General features: G+C 44.1%; 1 protein-coding gene across 2 annotated transcripts in view; it reads left to right on the forward strand.

Annotated features, from left to right (window-relative positions):
- Positions 1–20,873, forward strand: part of frs3 (fibroblast growth factor receptor substrate 3) — a 69,869-nt gene extending 48,996 nt beyond the window's left edge. Inside the window, exons 9-15 of one of the 2 annotated variants that reach the window (XM_061832013.1) lie at positions 459–583; positions 1,573–1,685; positions 1,748–1,885; positions 2,030–2,132; positions 8,097–8,197; positions 8,364–8,486; positions 13,140–13,278. In XM_061832013.1, coding sequence (XP_061687997.1) covers positions 459–583; positions 1,573–1,685; positions 1,748–1,885; positions 2,030–2,132; positions 8,097–8,197; positions 8,364–8,393 — 610 coding nt within the window. In that variant the 3' untranslated portion in view covers positions 8,394–8,486; positions 13,140–13,278. Of the gene's footprint in view, positions 1–458; positions 584–1,572; positions 1,686–1,747; positions 1,886–2,029; positions 2,133–8,096; positions 8,198–8,363; positions 8,487–13,139; positions 13,311–19,601 lie in introns of those variants that run through there. The other variant, XM_061832007.1, reaches the window with a different exon arrangement.
- Positions 20,874–23,128: the final 2,255 nt, after the last annotated feature.

Below are 23,128 nucleotides of genomic sequence, written 5' to 3' on the forward strand. Positions count from 1 at the left end.
TTCTGCCTTGTTTATCAAAAAGGCCGGCCGGGTGTGACCTTTCAAGGTCAAATGCTCTTCTAAGTCCAGCTGCTCCGGATGCCCTTTGAAGCGCTTTCTTTCCCCTTTGACAACGCAGCGCCGAATGACTTGTTGCGGACGTTTTGTGTCGATCCGCACTCAACCCATATTGATACGTGTGAAGAGGTTTCATCTCTCAAAACGGGGACCTGACATTCTTGTTTTTTTCCACTCGCATTTTATTTCCCACACAAGTTAACGGAGTGGAGTCTGCTCCCTGGTGGTTGCAAAAAATACTACAACATGCAGCCTCTGATTAACATAGTGTAGAAAAGTATTGTAGATTATACAACTGATTTTAAACGTACTTTGATACATTTTATTTGAGATCACTTTCCACATATAAGTGATTAAACTTTTTTTTTAATATAATAATTGTTTCTATGTCTCTCCCTTAGGGACACGTTTGTTCTGTGTTTGGTGAATGCTGGTTCAAGCTTTGTGGCGGGCTTTGCTATCTTTTCCGTTTTGGGTTTCATGTCCTACGAACAAGGATTGCCAATATCTGTAGTGGCTGCCACTGGTAAGTATTTAAGTGTAATTCATAATTTTTTACGTCGTTCATACAGAGCTTATATCTAAAGATATTAATGCCAAATGCATTTCGAGTTTGTCTACCGTAATTTCCGGCCTACAGAGCGCACCGGATTATAAGATTCACCCAGTACATCTGTAAGGGAAATACCATTTCGTACATACATAAGCCGCAAGTGCCCACATTGAAACACGAGATATTTACAAATCCGGTACACAAAAAGAGTTTTAATGCCTTAGCTTAGCAGCAACACAGTAGCACGAACAGGGCCGGTTAAAAAAAATACATACAGGTAAAAAAAAAAAAAAACAGCCACGCCAGCTACACATTAGCAACACGGTAGCACAGCACTAACAGAGCCGATTAAAAAAAAACTTACCTAAATCACTGAGACGTGGCAGTAACCCAGCAAAAATACGCTAGTGCGGCGCTAACAGGGCCGATTAAAAAATAAATAAATTAACATACCATAAAAATCACCAAGACGCTGCAGTAACACAGCAGCAACATGCTAGCACAGCACTGACAGAGCCGGTTAAGAAAAAAAAAACATACCATAAAAATCACTGAGATGCTGCACTAACAGAGCAGCAACATTCTAGCACAGCGCTAACAGGGCCGGTAAAAAAAAAAACGTAAAAATCACCGAGACACGGTAGTATCACAGCAGCAACACGCTAGCACAGCGCTTGCGCAGTGCTAACAGGGCCGGTTAAAAGAAAACCTACCGGTAAAAGTCACATCTTCGGCACATATATTGCGACCGTTAGGGAAAAAATGCATAAATTAGCCACATCGCCGCATAAATCGCAATGATGAAGACGTGTGGAAATTACAGTACTCAATCGCTGGCTGGTGTTTTGAGTCATCTTGTAAAGGCCCGTAACGTGTCGAGCGGTTTCAATGGTTTTGTGACGACCTTGCACCTGCAGGACTTGTTTGAATTATGACTGTCATGTGTCTAAAAAAACAAACAGGACCCGGCCTGGCTTTTATCGCGTATCCACGAGCCGTTGCAATGATGCCCCTGCCTCAGTTGTGGTCCATCTGCTTCTTCATCATGGTCATCCTGCTGGGTGCCGACACACAGGTCAGCTGAAAACGGGCTCGCGGCTTGAGAAAGTTGGCGTTGACGCGTCTTTCTCCTGCTAGTTTGTCAGCTTGGAGTGCCTGATGACCTCCGTCACCGATATGTTCCCGACTGTTTTCCGGAGGGCTTATCGACGAGAGCTGCTGCTGCTTTGTCTCTGCTCCGTTTGCTTCTTCCTCGGCCTTCTTCTCGTCACCGAGGTGAGAGCGCAACTCCGCGCTTATCGCGTTGTTTTTTGTTCTCGCCGTATTTACGTTATCAAATGGCGGCCCTGATTTGTGTTAATGACTGCGCGCGTACACTCTGTCGTGCGCTGATCCGTCACCACTGTATCTTCTTTGCAGGGGGGCTTGTATTTCCTTCAGCTTTTTGACCATTACGTCTGTAGCGGCAACAACCTGCTCCTCCTATCGGTGTGTCAGTCCATAGCAATTGGATGGATCTATGGTAAGTTCCATTGATGATTAGTTTTCTGACTGTTGTAGCACCAGTGGTGGTACGCTGCCTCCCTCTAGTGGTATATAAAAAAAAGCATCACTTATTTAAACGTTCCAACTGCAACACGTTACAGCGGCTCAATGTGGCAAGCCCTATTAATGTTTAACAGTCAGACTGGATAAGTGTAGCGGATGTGTGTAATTTAGTTTTTTGCCAAGTCAAACAAAAAAAAAAAAAATCTGATATGTAACCAGATTGATTGTATCCACAACTGGCATTTAAGATAGCTACAAAATGAATTTTTTTCTAGGATAGGGGTGTCAAACTCATTTTTCTCACGGGCCACATTGTAGTTCTGGTTTCCATCAAAGGGCTGTCACGACCGTGAAACAAAAATATTGAATCGTCTCATCATATTCACATCATCAATTTATGATCTGGTTTTGGAATCAGAAATCAAGGTTAATGTTTTTTTTTTCAACTATTCATGTTTGGTAACACAAAAATGCGTGTGATATCTCCGTGGTATCATTCATGATAGATGACGATGTCAAATTTTGGTACCGATTTTTACAAAAATTATGGAAATTTGACATTGTAGAGTGGCATGGTGGAGTTCTGAGGTCCCGGGTTCAATCCCGGACCCGCCTGTGTGGAATTTGCATGTTCTCCCTGTGCCTGCGTGGGTTTTCTCCGGGCACTCCGGTTTCCTCCCACATCCCAAAAACATGCAATGTTAATTGGATACTCTAAAATTGCCCCTAGGTGTGATTGTGAGTGCGGCTGTTTGTCTCCATGTGACCTGCGATTGGCTGGCAACCGGTTCAGGGTGTACCCGGCCTCCTGCCCATTGACAGCTGGGATAGGCTCCAGCACTCCTAGCGACCCTCGTGAGGATAAGCAGTGAAGAAAATGGATGGATGGAGGGATGGACACTAGATTTGGCTTCGCGGGCCACATAAAATCTTGTGGCAGGCCCGATCTGGCCCCCGGGCCTTGAGTTTGACACCTGTGGCTGAGAACTTTTGCCATTCATGTGTATGTGGTTTGTTTCTAAATTTCTACATTTCACTATCAGATAACCGCAATGTGAATTCTAGATATTCTGTCGATTCTAGATTTTATACATCTAGAACTCCAGTTTGCGATATCTCCAATGTGATTCCGACTAATAATAATTCCAGTTCAAAATACCATATCTTTCATTGTTCGACTCACTTAAATATATCCATATGTCCCTTTTTCAGATATCTTGAAACAAGTTTTGACTGGGTGAAATGACGTTGTCTATGTGTTGTCAATGTCTTATACTGGAGTAACAGATATCTATAATTTAATTCCAGATGTCTGCAATTCACGGGCAGATCTCTGCAACTGCATTGTGGCTATCTGGAATGAAAAACACCACACGCGAAGGGCAAAAGTAACATCATTTGTCCCGCAGAAAATGACATTTCATATATGCAGACATTGCTAGCTGTCATTTCAAATAGTCACAATTGGCATTACTGACATCTTGAATGAAAGTTCTAGCTATTAAAGTGTAATTATTACTAGGTATTAAGACTTTATTAATAAATACATTCTACTATTTAACCAGTTCAATACATTTTAATATACGTGATTTTTTTTTAAAAGTAGGTTTTAATTTGTTTTAAATAGTAATGTTCAAACTGCATAATTTTTAGTCATCCATTCATCTATTTTCTGAGCCGCTTATCCTCACAAGGGTCGCGGTAGTGCCTAACCTATCCGAACCATCATTGGGCAGGAGGCGGGGTACACCCTGAACCAGTCGCCGGCCAATCACAGGGCACATGGACACAGACAACAGTCGCACTTACAATCACACCTTGGGGCAATTTGGAGTGTCCAATTAATGTTGCATGTTTTTGGGGATTTGGGACTAAACCGGAGTGCCCGGAGGAAACCCACGCAGGCACGGGGAGTACATGCAAACTCCACGCAGGCGGGTCCGGGATCGAACCCAGGAGTTCAGAACTGTGAGGCCAACAATCTAACCAGATGCTCCACCGTGCCGCCTGTCAATATCGTATTGAATAGACCTTATAGGAATACAGCGGCACGGTGGATCGGCTGGTAAAGCGTTGGCCTCACAGTTCTGAGGACCCGGGTTCGATCCCGAATTTGCATGTTCTCCCTGTGTCTGCGTGGGTTTTCTCCGGGCAATCCGGTTTCCTCTCACATCCCCAAAACATGCAACATTAATTGGACACTCTAAAATTGCTCATAGGCATGATTGTGAGGGCAGTTGTTTGTTTCTATGTGCTCTGCGATTGGCTGGCAACCGGTTCAGGGTGTACCCCGCCTCCTGCCCGCTGACAGCTGGGATAGGCTCCGACACTCCCCGCGACCCTCGTGAGGATAAGCGGCAAAAGAAAATGGATGGCTGGATGGAATACAACCTCATTTCTGCTGATTCTAGTATCTGCTGGATCTTAATGTTGGTCGATGGTGGCTAAGTTTTTTGTTGTTTGTTTTAAGTTGTAGCCTGCTTTGTGTAAAAAGTTTGAGAAAAAATGGTTTGGAGGAATTAATACACAGGACAGACTTGTTTGCTATGGCTCTCTGTCTCTTGACACAGGCAGTGCTGGTGTGAGATGTTACTTTTGGCATAAGTGCACGTGCCCCATCGCTAATCAGGCTGAATCGGAAAAGTACAGGGTCTCGTTCAAGTGCGCTGTCAATCATATCGACGGCCAACCAATAAGAGCAGTAGGTGGGCAGGTGCTTCCTCCCAGAGAGGTTTACGTACCATTAACTTCTTCATCAGCTGCCAATATCCCGAGCCAAAAAACGTGCAGGAAAGCGTAAAAATCCTTCCCCTTGAGAAAAATCACTTTACTTGTGTTCTTCTTTTCATGAAAAGGGAGTGTTCAGATAAAACTGCTACTATGCCGGCATCCGTTCTTATCTCGAATGAGAACCCGAGCGTAAAACGAACACAACGAACCACCCATTGATATTAAAACAGAAAAAGAAAAAAAAAAAAGACTGGATCGCGCATACGCATCGAGCGATGTTGATAGGTTGAGGCCAGTTGGCCGCCATCTTGGTACTCCCAAACCGTGCAGAGGACAAGCTTTACCGGTTGGATTATGGTGGGGTTTTTCCTCAAACTTTGGCATGGAGAATTAAAACTGGTCCTGTGAGCTTGATATTTTTTCAGTTCTGGTAACATGAAGGATTTTTAATTTGACTTGGTAAGCCAAAAAAGGCTAAGTGCAAAGGAAAGACATAGAACAACGTGACTAGCAAGAAACCTTGCATATTACCGAGGGCCCGATTTCCGTGACGTTAACTTTTCCCAAAATACGCTGTGAAGCACTATCATTCATAACATAGCAAAAAACTAAGCATTTTTTTTTGTCATAAAAAACATTTCATTACATTTCAAGTCAATGAGATATATTTTTGTAAATAAGGACTCGCAATGGGAAAATACATGCTAAACGCTTTGTTCGTTTGTTGTCTGTGCGACGTTCTATTTCAGACAGAAAATTGAAACATGTTTCCTCCTTGCATTTGAAAAGCAAATTCCATTTGCAGAGATCTGTATGATGAAATTCATCAAAAAAACTCACAGAAAATGTGTTTTCTTGCTTATCCACTGATTGAAGTTTGGGAAAATATTGACATCGCTTTTTCGCAAAAAAAAACAAAAAAAAAAACGTCGGCCAATAAGGGTGAAGCAGAGAGTGAACAGAGAACAACAACGACTGGAAACAAAACTTTGTTCAAGTGAATGAAGTTCATCAGAAAATAAATAACCCTTTACAAACAAACTTTGTCAAAGTAAATCTTTCTAACTTACCTGTGTATTGTTTTCTCACAGCCACAAAACCGACAATTAACGCACAGGTCGGCATGGTTGTTTTGGGAGTATCAAAATGGCGGATGGCGACTTCAGTTTTGGTGGCCAATGAGCCACCCAGTTTTTTTTTTCTTTTTTTTTTCTTTGATCAGTGGCGTAAACCTGCGACCTGGGGTGCGGGGGTGGGTGAGCATTGAAAATAACAGAAATTGGTTTAAGTTTGAGTGGGTCTGCTGCCCTCTTCTGCAACATACTGTACAATGCATCTCATTGATTGAGTTTGTTCTCGAGATGTGATTTAGTGAAAACGCAAACATGTATGCTGACAATGCTGCAGTTAAAATGTATTTTGGGAAACAAAATAAATTCTAAAAAAGAAATGTATATTAGGATAAAAAAAAATGAGAGACTTTTTCTTATTTGAACTTAGATCTATATCATCAGCTGTCAGGCATAAATAAACCTTGATTAAAAGAATTAATGAATAGTTGGCATTAAGAGCCACTTACACTGCCAGAATTCCTTTAATGTATCTTGGCTGAGCTAACTTGGCAAGAACTTCTATACATGTAAGGATCAATCCCGCGGCTCTTACGCAGTTCATCTGCCAAATAGTTTCTCCTCGTTTTTGTTCCCCCGATCACTCCTGGTTCAGGTTTTTCAAGTTTGCGGGGCCACTAGACCCCAAGGAGGACATTGCGTTCTTTATTTGACGCTGAGTTCTACCCCTTTTGTTGACCGGGATTTGTTTAAAGCTCAGACTTGGAGCAGAAATGTATTTTGCTGGGTTTCACAAAACAACACGCAGGCGCTCATCTGACACTTAACGGAAAATTCCGCTGTATGCAATAAGTCATGTAATATGTACCCTATTTGACAATGTTATGTTAAATCCTCTCTCATTTAATAGTGTTTTGAGAAGATTTTCATCAACAATTACGAATTTCCAGGGGTGCTGCCATTTTCCTGAGTCACATGACCTACGTGCGCGGATGTGACGTGCTACGTGCCGCAACAAAGGCTAGATTACACGGGACACCATTATGCCTAGCGCTGATTTCTCAGATTGATCCTCATCTGATGAAGAAATAGCTGTGTCGGTTGATCGGGAAGACGGAGGAATACTTCCATACACAGCCGTGAGCGGCACAGCTCCAGAGCTCGGGGGAGCCGTGAGCTCGCTCCCCGAGCCGTGCGAGCGAACTCCGTTGCTCGGGGACCGAGTTCACGGCTCCCCCGCGCCCCTGAGCTCGCTCACACGGCTCGGTGCCGCTCACGGCTGTGTATGGAAGTATTCCTCCGTCTTCCCGAGCGGTCAAGCCGCTCAAAGCTGTGCCGCTCACGGCTGTGTATGGAAGTATTCTTCTGTCTTCCCGATCAACCGAGCAGCAGAGCCGCTCACGGCTGTGTATGGAAGTATTCCTCCGTCTTCCCGATCAACGGAGCCGCTCACGGCTGTGTATGGAAGTATTCCTCCGTCTTCCCGATCAACCGAGTGGCCGAGCTGCTCACGGGTGTCCGATCACGGCTTTGTATGGAAGTATTCCTCCGTCTATCCGATCAACCAAGCGGCCGAGCCGCTCACGGCTTTGTATTGAGGTGTTTCTCCATCTTCCCGATCAACCGAGTGGCCGAGCTGCTCACGGGTGTGCATGGAGGTATTCCTCCGTCTTCCCAATCAAACAAGCGGCCGAGCTGCTCACGGGTGTGCATGGAGGTATTCCTCCGTCTTCCCGATCAACCGAGCGGCTGAGCCGCTCACGGCTGTGTATGGAAGTATTCCTCCGTCTTCCCGTTTAACCGATACTGCTATTTCTTCATCGGATGACGAAAAATACGAGAAATCAGCGCTGGGCATAATGGTGTCCATGTAATGGAGCGATTGGAACGGCACGTAACACTTCACATACACCCACGTAGGTCATGTGACTTGCGAAAATGGCAGCGCCCCTGAAAATTCGCAATTGTCGATAAAAATCTTCTCCAAACACTATTAAATGAGAGAGGATTTGATATCACATTGTCAAAATAGAGTACATATAACATGAACTATTGGATACATTGCTAATGCAAACCAGTGGAATTCCCCTTGAATTGAGTCCACCGCTGACTTGCAGTTTTTTGTATTTTCTAAACAGGTGCAGATCATCTGTATGACAACATTGAAGAAATGATAGGGTATCGTCCGTGGCCACTAATGAAGATTTGCTGGCTTTACATCACCCCCGCCGTGTGTCTGGTGAGTGCGGTCACGTGGGTCGGCGCGACGTCGTTTCCACGACAGCGGCAATGAATTTCACGTACGGCAAATGTCTTAACCTTAACGTCGCGCTCGCAGATCCAATACCTGTCACCTGTGTCTGGAGTTTTCTCACAAAGCTTCTTGTTGTTGTTCTTCTCTCAAGCTTGAAATGAACATGCTTGAAATGACATGAGAAGAGGAACAAGGAAGAGGTGCATGAGAAGAAATTAAGGATTTAAACTTTGTGACGTGAGGAATTTGAGAAAGGTGCTGGTGTCAGTGCCAGGTGGGTTAGGATGGAGGGAACACAGAGAACACTGAGAAACATATCTTATTGTCTACTGTAAGTGGGTAAGAATCACAAAACTCTTATTGTACACCATTTGTGGTATATTGTGATCATTGTTGAAAATGACGATATAAGTGGTGACTAACAAAGAAATTGCCTTTGATGTGATGCCCCAGCATGACAGTGTGTGTGATGTTGGATTAAAAACATTTGACCCCAGAAATTGATATCAAAGGAAAAAAAATGTATGCACAGGGGGTCCTCGGTTTACACCAGAGTTCTGTTCTTGGGCGGGGACATAAACTGAATTTGGAAGTTGGAACACGTAGCATATCATTCATGTACAGAATTTTCCCTTATTTTATCAAGCCCTCCCCTCATCGGAGCCACAACCCACAAGATGCGCAACGTCCGCCAAGTTTTGAGACAGCGCATCTCCGGTGGGGCGGAAATGTTGTGGATTTGAATTTTCATGCGAGCGCCAGGTTTGTTGCGCGTTTGCCAATCAGAACAGTCTTTGCCAAAATAGTTGCTCCAGCGAAGTAGAGGGAGTGTCCGCGGGCACGACAATTTAGTGGCAGAAAGTTGACCAAAATTTAGCCCCGCTCAGACCACGTCCAACTTCCGGTGCAGGCCGATTTTGGTCAATTTGATCTGGGCGCAGGCAGATACAGTGAAGAAAATAAGTATTTGAACACCCTGTAGTATTGCAAGTTCTCCCACTTCGAAATCATGGAGGGGTCTGAAATTTTCATCCTAGGTGCATGTCCGCTATGAGAGAGATCATCTAAAAGAAAAATCCAGAAATCACAATTTATGTTTTGTTATGTTCACAATTTATTTGTGTGATACAGCTGCAAAGAAGTATTTAAACACCTGAGAAAACCAATGTTTATATTTGGTACAGTAGACTTTATTTGCAATTACAGAGGTCAAACATTTCCTGTAGTTGTTGGTTGAGGTCTGGAGACTGGCTAGGCCACGCCAGAACCTTGAAGTGCTTCTTACGGAGCCACTCCTTGGTTTTCCTGGCCGTGTGCTTCGGGTCATTGTCATGTCGAAACACCCAGCCACAACCCATCTTCAATGCTCTGACTGAGGGAAAGAGGTTCTTCCCCAAAATCTCACAATACATGGCCACGGTCATCCTCTCATTAATACAGTGCAGTCGTCCTGTCCCATGTGCAGAAAAACACCCTCAAAGCATGATGCTACTACCACCCCCATGCTTCACAGTAGGGATGGTGTTCTTGGGATGGAACTCATCATTCGTCTTCCTCCAAACACAGTTAGTGGAATTATGACCAAAAAGTTCCAATTTTGGTCTCATCTGACCACAAAACCTTCTCCCGTGACTCCTCTGTATCATCCAAATGGTCATTGGCAAACTCAAGACGGGCCTTGATATCTGCTGGTTTAAGCAGGGGAACCTTCCGTGCCAAGCATGATTTCAAACCATGACGTCTTCGTGTATTACCAACAGTCACCTTGGAAACGATGGTCGAAGCTCTTTTGGGGTCATTGACCAAGTCCTGGGCTGATTCCTCACCTTTCTAAGGATAATTGAGAGCCCACGAGGTGATATCTTGGCCGTGTTACAAGTTTGAGTCTTACTGACTGTATGGGTGTCTTTAAGCAGTTAAAGACCCCACACAGGTTCATCTGATTCAGGATAGTACATGGAGTGGAGGTGGGCTTTTAAAGGCACACCAGCAGGTCTTTGAGGGTCAGAATTCTTGCTGATAGACAGGTGTTGAAATACTTATTTGCAGCTGTATTACACAAATAAATCGTTAAGAAAATGATACATTGTGATTTCTGGATTTTTCTTTTTGGATTATCTCTCACAGTGGACATGCACCAATGATGACAACTTCAGACCCCTCGATGATTTCTAAGTGGGAGAACTTGCAATATAGCAGGGCGTTCGAATACTTTTTTTCTACACTGTCGATACTAAGCCACCACTCGCGCACGGATCGCTGCAATTACGATCGAGCACATAGACATCTCCGTAAAAACTGCCAGGAAATGTTTTCAGTTAAAAATCGACGAAAAAAAATGTGATAAACTTAGCTGTCAATCCAAACTGTTCCTAATTCTGTGTCAGTCCGGAATCACCTCAGCTCCTCTTGGCTCACCCATCGGTGATCGACAGCCACTCGTGCTGTCTTGGCATCTGTCCAATTCCTTCTTTTGCAACTTTTCTTACAAACCAGAGGTGAATATTCATACCTCCACGGCTTCAGGAAACTCACAATATCTATCAAAACATTTCAAGGCCATTAGTAGCCTAATTGCACAAGTCATTCTTACCTTACGGTCGATAAAATAACGTTTCTTTATTTCCTTTTGGCTTCTCCTCACTGCATCATCCTTACCCCCCCCCCTCCCCCCAACTACGTTTGACTTCTGCATCCTTCAATCTAACACCAAAGAGCCCTCATGTCCTCCCTAACTACATGTCCAGAATCATCCTTCACTTAGAATAAGCGCTAGTTCTCTTGCCTGGCAGTTATATCTTCATGCCATGTACTATACCGTACTGTACTCGCTAGGTCTACGTTCTCTTATCTCCCAACCATCAAGTCTAATGTCTCTATTTTTGTCTCCAAAACATCTAACCTTGGCTGTCCCTTCTGATAAACCCATTCCTAACCCTATCATATCTGCTCACTCCATATGAAGACCTTTATTGTCATTTCTGCCACTTGAAGCTCCGGTTCTTGTCGCCCCTACAGAACCGCTGACTTTTTAAAACTGCACATCTTGGCTGACACGCTCTTGTAAATGTTTCCCTTTATCCCAGCGGAACTGTTCTGTCAAATAACACGCCTGATGGGTTCCTCCATCACCACCTGCTTGGATCAATTTCTTCACGTGCTTACCGCACTCGCCGTTGCTGCGGGCCATTGACAAGTTTGATTGTGCACCAGTCCAACTTTCAAAATGTTTTTTAATTTCCTTCATGTACTCAAGGCAAGGTAATAATCTGTGAACAACTTGTTTCATGCGGATTCCATTCTACCCTCATCCGACAGCCTGGCAATCAATTAAAAAAGCAATCTAACCTCATCTGGCAGTCTGTCAATTAAAAAAAAAAAAAGGCTGATGTGCTATTTTTTTTTTTTTTGTCGCTGCAGATTCACACTCATTCTAGGTCATGGTAATCTGCATATGGTGAAACATGGCTTTTTTTTTATTGAATTTGTCATGTTTTTTTCTGTTTTCCGATAACTGTTTAAAAAAATGACTAATTCAATTATGCTCGGAAGTACCATGACAGGAAGGGAAAAACATGTAATTGCTTCGGGCCGTAAGAAGAAAAATTCCTTTTTAACATGTCATTTGACACTCTTCCATACAATTCTTGAACATGCACACACAAGTGCAAGCGGAAAAGAACACTATTATGAAAACCGTCTTGCTAAAGGCCAAAAACAAAAACGAGGTCAGACGCATTTTCCCAAACAATCCATTGAAATTTGGGTCAACCTGCTGCACGTCAATAATCTGGAGAATTGTTGACAAATTAAGTTCATGCAAGAATTACAAACATACAAATTTGAGATAACAAAATCAGCAAAGTGTTGAGCATTCGCGATTAGCATTAGCATGCTAGCAGTGACCATGTTAAATGGAAAAAAAAAAGACGAAGGACCATTCAACTCACTCAAATATAATGTTTTATGATGTAAAAATTACATAGGTAATTAAAAAAATATATTTTTCTTTCTTGGGGGGAGGCAGACATTTTGTATCATTTTTTTAAGTTAACTTAATTCAATTTTTTTTCCCCGAGCCCTATTCAGCACTATTGTAAACTGAGAACCCCTTGTCTTTTTTTTTTAATAGTACTCTATTCCAGTACAGTAAAATATTCCTTCTTTCAATTTATTTCAACTTTTTAAATATTCTTTTTGTCTGTACCTTTTTTCTTTGTGTGGCGTCTCCCGTTTAAATTTGAGTTAGCTGCTCAACGGAAAATGTGTGCGGTCGCTCATGCGTGCATTTATGGATTCAGATTGTACAAGGGATCAGCATATAAACACTTACTTGGTCTATTTATACAAAGTTTGATCTCATCAACAATAGAGACCAGACCGAGACGTGATTAGGATCGGTTTGACAACAACTTGTCAAAATCATTTTTTCGGAGTCAGCGGGTGTACAATCAAGCGAGTTCTATGCCAAACAGTGCTGATAATAATTTATTATCGTGGTATGCTAAGCAGGCTGTATTAAAAAGAAATTTTAAAAAACGTGCATTGAGGCAATGTTTGGACACTGCAGGAATGTGGAAACTTTTCATGGGAATTTTATGAAAGAAAAAAAAAAACAGTGCAATCAACCAGTAATTCAAAATGTTCTTTAATTAATTATTATTTATTATATTTTCAAATTGTCCATTTTTATGTTGGAACAACTCACAATTCGATGATCATGGATTCCCACGCAAAGTGTTCCCGTTGTCGGACAAGATGTCTTCACATTTCTTTTGCTTATCATTCCAAAACTCTCAAGGGAGGTTTCCAAATAATTCCAGGGGATTTTCCAGCCCTCCTACTAATCACGACTGGAGCGACGGTGAATGCAAACTGCACCTCTGAAGGCTTTTATCTTTTTTGTGTGTGTGTTCTTACTTGCTAGGGTACCTTCGTCTTCTCCCTGGTGAGGTACAAGCCTCTAAAATTCAACAAAACCTACGTGTACCCCACCTGGGCCTACGTTTTGGGCTGGTGCCTGGGCCTGTTCTGCGTTCTGCTGGTGCCTCTCTGGATCGTCTTTAAAGTGACGCGGATGAAGGGCACAGTATGGCAGGTACGTGTTTGGCCAATTGAGAAGAAATAGTTCGTAACTTCGCATTAACAAACGGAAAAAAAATACAAGTTTTTGTGGATGAATGTTATGCGTGAATCCTTTAAATTTGGTGATGAAAAGGTGACGTCGGTAAACCGCCAAACAACGTCACCAAACGTCTATAATACGCTGAAAGAATGTCGAGCTACTTTGGCTTTACTTTTACTTTACTTTGTTTCTTTTTGGACAAAATAAGAGGAATTACCGTAATTCCCGGCCTACAGAGCACACCTGGCTATAAACCTCACCGAGTACATTTGTAAAGGAAATCCCATTTGGTACGCAGCTGTGTAAAAGCCGCGAGTGCCCATATTGAAACACGAGATATTTACAGAGAAAGATACTACACAGAGAGTTCAACGCTAGCTAGCGCCGCACTAAATGGAGTGCTAACGCCGCACTAGCACGAACGCTAACAGGGCCGGTTAAAATAAAACTTAGCGGTAAAAATCAATATCTGCGTTCCTACCCTCATCTATGGGCATGGGCTGTGGGTCGTGACTGAAAGAACAAGATCCCGGATACAAGTGACCAAAATGAGTTTCCTCCGCAGGGTGTCCGGGCTCTCCCTTAGACATAGGGTGAGAAGCTCGGTCATCCGGGAGGGGCTCAGTGTCAAGCCGCTACTCCTCCGCATTGACAGGAGCCAGATGAGGCGGCTGGGGCATCTGATCCGGATGCCTCCCGGACGCTTCCCTGGTGAGGTGTTCCGGGCACGTCCCACCGGAAAGAGACCCCGAGGACGACCCAGGACATGCGAGGGAGACTATGTCTCTCGGCTGGCTTGTGGAACGCCTCGGGATCCCTCCGGAAGAGCTGGAAGAAGTGGCTGGGGAAAGGGAAGTCTGGGTATCCCTGCTGAAGCTACTTTCCCCACGACCCGACCCGGAAAAGCGGTAGCTCATGGATGGGTGGAAATATCACTGAGACCCGCCAGTAACACAGCAGCAACACGCGAGTACAGCGGTAACAGGGCCGGTAAAAGTCACTTCCTCGGCACATATATTCCTTCAGTCTCCCTCTTACCTTTTCCGCTCGAGTGCCACCACAAATCACCGCATAAACCGCAGGGTTGAAAGCGTGTGAAAAAAGTTGCGGTTTGTAGGTCGGAAATTACGGTAATAATCTTTGGACCACGAGATAATCCCTCATGACACATAAATTGGAAATCACCTGAGTCCTAACATACGAGCAAGTACCGGCCGTTGCCAATGTTTGCCTAGGATGAGCCTAGGTGGGTTACCTTAGCAACATGCAGTCTGGCCCAAAATGACCCCCGCGCCCCCCTGGTTTGGCACTACCACCGCTGGTGACACAGGAATGATTGAAGCTCCACCAAGCCTTTTGTGGTCAAGCTCGACGACTAAACCAAAGAACCTGCACCGCTCTGGTCCCACAGCTGCGCAGCGCCAGGAACAAAACAAAGCGCCAAATCTCAAATGGGTTACTAAAAAAAATAGCCCCCCCCTACCCCTAAATTCCACTGAGTATTTCAAGCTCTTGCACTTGATTCTTTTAGACGTCCCCAACACGAACTCATTTTGAGCATCGCGCATATTTGGGTACTTGTTTGATTTCACCACTGCTAACTAACACACGGCTTTAAAATCCCAGCCGCCTCCGAGTGGTGGCCCCTCTCTACCCCGATTGAACCCGCGTTCCCATCTTGTGTGAAATTAATAACCACGTAAGTGACAAAGCTGACAGTTGTGTTGCTGGGTTCCAAATTCTGCCACGTTGACAGGATTTTATGCAACGTGCCGATGGGGCGACCCAAGCATACGTTTAAATCCCCGTTATTTTCCTTAACATCAATCTATGGAGGCTTGAGTAAACCTAAAATCGCACGTGAATAATTGCTTTGACTCAATATATGCATACGTGCGGCCAAGATGTTGTGGTAGAAAATGGCAAGACTTAAAGCTCAAGTGTCATCCCTATAAACATTCTAAAATAGATATTGAAATGAAAAATACATATTACATTATTCACTTCAATGTCCATACGAAAAAATAAAAGAGCGCGTCAGCCATGCGCAAAGTTGCGGAAGTCTCATTCCACATCCAAGTGGTCGCCCCATATTGGCTGCTTCCCCTGTCCGTGACGTTACCCCCGGACATTCGCCATTGAAAACACGCCGTGGCCCCGACTGTGGGACACGCCCCTTCTGACACGGAAGCTCTTTTCGAAGAAGCGAGTGAAGTGTACGGAGCAATATTACCCTATCGTTTCGAGCCATATTTAAATGCTATGCGGATTACTTATAACAAAAGATTCCCAAACAGTATGTATGAGCCAGCCCAGCCAAGACGTGCTCATCCGCGAGGCACAACGCGTCAGGCTCGCCGGCGAAGGAAACCGCGTCAGGCTCGCCGTCCGATGCGCACATTGACACATTGAGCACCCCTGTCATACTTACGCAGATCTTTTATGTTATGAGAGACGTATTACGTCCCCCCCAAACTATTATTTTTTTTTTAGTAGCTGTATACACACCTACTTATCATTTGGAACCCACAAAGCTCTCATCCTTTGCACCCTTGCAATGCATTTTTCACGATGAACCGGGTCTCCTGGAAACTTATGATGGGTAAATCCATCCTCCCGAGTGTTCGAGCAACATTCAGCAACGCAACGAGCCGGCATTTTGGCTAACACGAAAGAACGAGCTATCTTCACGCAGGTAAAACTAGTAGAATCATACGAGACCGCCTGAGTGGGCTTCTGCTACTAACGTCACTTCCTGCTTCTTCTCGAAAACAAATCCCTCGACAGGATTTTCATGGCGGGAGTTACAAAAAGCCATACAAGTCAAAATCATGTTGTGTGGTGAAAAAACGGACGGGTCCATACCGGCTGCCGTTTTTTCATTAATAACATACTAAAAATCATCCATTTCATGACACTTGACCTTTAAACGCAACATGGCCGTCTCAGGGTAACAATTTTTTCAATTTTGTTGATAGTCGGATCCAGTTTTGCAATCTAAAAAGCAGCTTTGCTACATTGTCACTGGGGCACACTTATTTTTGCAAGATTGCGCTTGTGTGACAGAAGCACAGTCCTGCGAGTATTTTTCCACATGGGTATGCAACATAAAATACGGATTTACGGAAAACAACCAACATTGTGTAAATGTAGCTTTTCAAAACCAAAGGCAGGCAGGCATAGAAGCTATTTGGTGCCGTGCCCTTGCAAAGGTACTGAAAGGGGCTTGGCGGATGATACTTAAACATGCGATGTTGCAGGTGTTGCTGTTTGGAATTTCTATGTCGCCTACAGGCAAGCGGCTTGACGAAAACGCGCTCCCCACTTACAGTTTAAACTTGTCTGAGACTTCTGCTATAGAGTCGAGTCAATGATTTAAGGACCTTTTCTCCCGTTTGCCTGAATCAGAAAAGGTGTGCCAATCCGCCTTTCTCATGCCAGAGTCGCACTCCGTTTGAAGCAACCCCAAAATGTTGGCATTCCCTGTCAGATCCGACCTGGCACATTCAGCAACTGCGCAGCGGCGCTGATACACCCTTGCCAAATTATGCCCGAAGTCAAACAATCTTTTCTAATCTTTGATAATAAACCGTCGGAAGCGACTTCCAGACTTCAAATCTAAAGACTGAACAAAATATATTTTATTGAGGCTTCGTGTGTCGACGAGTTCCCTGAACAGCAGCGCGTGGAAATTGGTTGTCAGAACCCAGCACAAGATTATCAAACAATTGTCTATGAAGATGAATCATCATCATGTAGGTTCTGCACAAAGGTAGCATTCAGATTTTGCCGGATCCTTCCTCAATGACTGACAAATGGGACCCAAACACATGCACACTTGTATCCCCGGCTCTAGTCCATCAATTACAATCATATAATACTTAATCGTAAAATATTTGCACATGCATAACAATAAATTACTCGTGAATTAAAGTTAAATACAACTCTATAATTATTATTTTTTTTTAAATTCCGAGTACAAGGGAATTTACTGTCCCATATTTCCAGCTGGATTGTAGGGTGGACTGTTTTTATTTTATTTTTTTTTTTTTTGGTTGCCTGATACGAAATCTATAAAGACCGAATAGGAACAACATGATATCTAATCCTACGAGTGACTGGCCAACAATTCAGGGTGTACCCTCGCTTCTCGCCCGGTGTCAGCTGACACACATTCTGCATAGCAGCAACAAAGTGTTACATGTCATAAAGAAATGTAATTAAACGGCTCTGTTTATCCACGTTGCTGCGCCGTCAAAACAGTGTACACTGGATTTTAGCTGGAGATTTACAGTGAAGAAAATAAGTATTTGAACACCCTGCTATGTTGCAAGTTCTCCCACTTAGAAATCATGAAAGGTTCTAGAATTTTCATCATTGGTGCATGTCCACAGTGAGAGAGATAATCTGAAAAGAAAAATCCAGAAATCACAATGTATGATTTTTTTAACGATTTATTTGTGTGATACAGCTGCAAATAAGTTGAACACCTGTCTATCAGCTAGAATTCTGATCCTCAAAGACCCGTTAGTCCGCCTTTAAAAGTCCACCTCCACTCCATGTATTATCCTGAATCAGATTCGCCTGTGTGAGGTCGTTAGCTGCATAAAGACACCTGCCCACCCCGTACAATCAGTAAGACTCCAACTTGTGACATGGCCAAAAAAACTGTCTCAAGACACCAGAGACAAAATTGTACAACTCCACACAGATGGAAAAGGCTACGGAGAAATTGACGAGCAGTTGGTGAAAAAAGGTCCACTGTTGGAGCAATCATTAGAAAACGGAAGAAGCTAAACATGACGGAGTGGAGCCCCATGCAAGATATCACCTCGTGGGGTCTCAATGATCCTTAGAAAGGTGAAGAATCAGCCCAGGACTACACGACAGGACTTGGTCAATGACCTGAAAGGAGCTGGGACCACCGTTTCCAAGGTGACTGTTGGTAATACACGAAGACGTCATGGTTTGAAATCACGCATGGCACGGAAGGTTCCCCTGCTTAAACCAGCACATGCCAAGGCCCGTCTTAAGTTTGCCAATGACCATTTGGATGATACAGAGGAGTCATGGGAGAAGGTTTTGTGGTCAGATGAGACCAAAATTGAACTTTTTGGTTATAATTCCCCTGACCGTGTTTGGAGGAAGACGAATGATGAATTCCATCCCAAGAACACCGTCCCTACTGTGAAGCATGGGGTGGTAGCATCATGCTTTGGGGGTGTTTTTTCTGCATATGGGATGGGACGACTGCACTGTATTAAGGAGAGGATGACCGCGGCCATGTATTGTGAGATTTTGGGAACAACTTCTTTCCCTCAGTCAGAGCATTGAAGATGGGTCATGGCTGGGTCTTTTGACATGACAATGACCCGAAGCACACAGCCAGTAAAACCAAGGAGTGGCTCCGTAAGAAGCACTTCAAGGTTCTGGCGTGGCCTAGCCAGTCTCCAGACCTAAACCCAATAGAAACTCCATGTTTCTCAGTGAGAGCCCAGAAACCTATCTGATCTTGAGAAGATCTGTGTGGAGGAGGGGGCCAAAATCCTCCCTGCAGTGTTTGCAAACCTGGTGAACAACTACAGGAAACGTTTGACCTCTGTAATTGCAAACAAAGGCTACTGTACCAAATAACATTGGTTTTCTCAGGTGTTCAAATACTTATTTGCAGCTGTATCACACAAATAAATTGTTAAAAAAAAATCATACATTGTGATTTCTGGATTTTTCTTTTTAGACGATCTCCCTCATAGTGGACATGCACCTCCGATGAAAATTTCAGATCCCTCCAAGATTTCGAAGTGGGAGAACTTGCAATGTAGCAGGGTGTTCAAGTACCTTTTTTCTTCACAGTACACAGCGTTGAGTTAGTCCGGAGTGACTTTTTTCCCCCCACTGGTTGTGTAAATGTAAGATTGTGAATGTGTACTTATTTTTCAGCCTGAAAACGTCAGGGTGTTGTTGGAGTTAACATTCACCGAGTCCAAACTCACTGCCTCGAACTGTAATTCAAGCCGCCTGTTTTCTGATATATATTTAATCATTCCAAGAGCAACGGGGGACGCAGGGACGGCAGCGGCCGAGCTTCTTTTAGTTTTGATTTACACATTGGCGTTACATAACTGATTCCCCTCCGGTTTGTATCCAAAGTCATCAGAGGACCGGTTCTATCCGAAGCGATCCGACTCTCTCTGCCTTTGTTGATCTTGACGCAACCACCCGGCGCGTTTTACCGACTCGTTTCCTGTCGACGTGTCTTCACAGAACCTCAAGCAGCTTTGCCGCCCGGAAAACAAGCCCCACGACTCGCCAAAGCAACCTGAGCAGTACCCGCTTAATCCCAGCAAAGCGTTGGCTCCTGCTGCCAACGAGTACAAGGCGAGCGGCGGCGTTGAAATGGAGGCGCAAGTATGAGACGGCGAACGTTTCAAAAAAGTTTTTCTGCAAGCTAGCCGGTTTGAAGTTCTTCTGCCACTAGATGAGACCACTCTCAACTCGTCTCCGTTTATTACTTAGTGGTTCTTGCGCTTAGATAAGCTTCACCTTAAATCATTTTCATTTGTCAAGTCTGCCAACAAACGCGCGGTGACATTTTCCTTCGCAAGTTTTGAGCACTGGCTGCCGCGCTAAAGTTGTCATGAGAACCGATGAGGAAACCGTACCAAAATTGAAACGCCGTGGTTATGTTTGATCGGGGAATAAGTCCCGCCAAGATGAGTGCCTGTGTAAACTTTTTCGTGTACCCGCGCAAACTCCCAGAACGCTCGATTTGGGCAGGAAAAACACGACGTTTGGCCTGTTTTATTCCGGTAAATGACAAAAAAAAATAGAAAAAATGATGTCTCCTTCCATTTCTCCCAACAGTTGACAAAATTCTTATGAGAACATGCTCGACTACTCCTTTATTTATTAGCGCGTCATCGGCACTGCCAATTTTCTCCGCGAGGACGCAAGAATTAGCGCGTTTTGCAGCGCACGCGTGAGCTGGTTGGAATTTGAATTCTTGATTGCACGTTTTTAAGGAGACTTTCATGGACAAAAACCTTATTTTTACGTATGAAACCAGACTTTTTTTTTTTTTTTTTTGGGTACCAAAAATGTTGGCGGGATTTTTTTTAAAAACAAGATGTTCATGTAGCTTGTTTTATAAGAATGACTCAAATGTACATCTTTTTGATCCGAGCTGTCTATTTTCTACATCTCTGCCTTTTCAAAAAATGTTTACTGACTGAACAGAGTGTTGACATCTCTTACTAACCTCAGCAATACAACTCATCTCATGTTACTGAACTCTTCTTAAAACCTGGTTCTATTTTGTCATCTTAACATTCATGTTGTCTTTTATTTTGCGTTTGTCCAGTCGATGTAGACCATGGTTACGATCGTTGTGTTAGAAACACGTTTTTTTTCCCAATTATACTCATACTCGCATACAATACATTTTGTTATCTTCTGCTTACACCTCCTGAGTTTAAGAATACTAAAATCATCCAAAACCATGTTGTGCACACAATAAAACAAAGTTGTTGAGTACGAGGGATTTGGGCTCTTGCGCTGCTGTTGAAACTCAAACATTTGACGTTTCGTTCAAAAAAAGTGTCTTAAATGCTGAAAAATACATAATTGAAAGAGTATAGAGGGGCTCCCCAACACATTTTTGAAATATAATCCAAGAATAAAAAATTAACACAGTTTTTGGGAGGGGAAAACAGTACCAAACTAGTGTAAACATCATATAAAAGTGTTCTTCTTTGTATATACTGTACACCGCAGGTGTCAAACCCGAGGCCCGGGGGACAGATCTGGCCCACCACATGATTTTATGCGGCCCGTGGTGGCAAATCAACTTCCATGATTTTTGTGACAATCTGTTCTAAATTTCTTAGTCATGCATCAGAAATTATTACATTTGGCTGTTATTAGCATTTTTGTGGCACTGAACATGAACCCTTTCTCAGCGATTTTTTTTTTTTTTGTTTATAACTTTTATGGACAGAATTTCTAGGCGCAGCCGAGGCGTAGAGAGTGTCTGGTTTGGTGGCCTCAGCATCGCATCTCTGCTCTTTGCGGGTGATGTGGTTTTGTTGGCTTCATCAAGCCGTGATCTCCAGCTCTCACTGGAGCGATTCGCAGCCGAGTGTGAAGCGGCTGGGATGAGAATCAGCACCTCCAAATCCGAGACTATGGTCCTCAGTCGGGAAAGGGGGACCTCTCCAGGTCGGGGATGAGATCCTGCCCCAAGTGGAGGAGTTCAAGTATCTTGTGGTCTTGTTCACGAGTGAGGGAAGAACGGAGCGGGAGATCGAAGGACGGATCGGTGCAGCGTCTGTAGTGATGCGGACTTTGTATCGGTCCGTTGTGGTAAAGAGGGAGCTAAGTCGAAAGGCGAAGCTCTCAATTTACCAGTTGATCTATGTTCCTACCCTCACCTATGGTCATGAGCTGTGGGTCGTGACCAAAAGAACAAGATCCCGCAGGGTGTCCGGGCTCTCCCTTAGAGATAGGGTGAGAAGCTCGGTCATCCGGGAGGGGCTCAGTGTCAAGCCGCTACTCCTTCGCATTGAGAGGTGCCAGATGAGTTGGCTGGGGCATCTGATTCGGATGCCTCCCCGACATGGGCATGTCCCACTGGAAAGAGACCCTGAGGACGACCCAGGACACATTGGAGAGATTGTGTCTCTGACCCTCATGAGGTGGCTGGGGTATCTGATCCGGACGCCTCCTGGTGAGGTGTTCCGGGCAGGTCCCACCGGAAAGAGACCCCGAGGACGACCCAGGACACACTGGAGAGATTATGTCTCTGAGCCAGATGAGGTGGCTGGGGCATCTGATCCGGACGCCTCCCTGGTGAGGTGTTCCGGGCAGGTCCCACCGGAAAGAGACTCCGAGAACGACCCAGGACACGCTGGAGAGACTGTGTCTCTCGCCTGGCTTGGGAACGCCTCGGGATCCCTCCGGAAGAGCTGGAAGAAGTGGCTGGGGAAAGGGAAGTCTGGGTATCCCTGCTGAAGCTACTTCCCCCGCGACCCAGAAACGCGGTATAGAATGGGATGGATGGATGAACAAGAACAATGGTTGAAATGAAAAACACATTAGCATTGTGTTCTGATTCCAAAACTAGATCAGAAATTTTTGTGTGTAAATCCGAGGCGATTGAAGATTTTTAAGGGTTTTTAAGGATCTACAATGTGGCCCGCACCAAAAATGAGTTTGACACCTCTGCTGTCCACAATCACACCCAAGTTCTACTCCCAAATGTGATATTCAGCTTTTGAGTAAAAAATTAGGATGGACTTAATTTTGACCGTCTCTACATTTGAGCATTTTGAGTTTACGGCATTTTAGACAGACCGGCAGAGTTACAGAAATGCGTCGGGTGTGGACGACCGGACGGCCTCGGAAATGAAAATACAAGTCCTGTAGTGAATTTTGCGATTCGGAAGTAATTTGGATGCAAAGTTCACCTGCAAAGACGTTTTAGATTTGACCTGAACCTGAGCCTGAACCTTTACGCAAAAGCCAAACTTCCATAATTTTTTTTGTGAGTAGTGTATTTTATGTTAATAGTAACCTTTTCAATTTGTCTGAATGGAACAACAACAGGATTAGAGCAATTGCCCTCAGGGTCGGACAAAATACGCATTGGAATGCTGAACAAAATCTCGGGCGTTGAACCGTTATCGTGGGTGATGAGACTCATCTCGGCGAAAGTTTCACATGTTCTTTATTTTGTGGCGTCATCCAAGAAGTGTGTGTTGCGATCAAACGTGATGATGACCAAACAGTACAAC

The sequence above is a fragment of the Syngnathoides biaculeatus genome, chromosome 10, assembly GCF_019802595.1.
Source record: "Syngnathoides biaculeatus isolate LvHL_M chromosome 10, ASM1980259v1, whole genome shotgun sequence".
In the NCBI taxonomy this organism is placed as follows: Eukaryota; Metazoa; Chordata; class Actinopteri; order Syngnathiformes; family Syngnathidae; genus Syngnathoides; species Syngnathoides biaculeatus.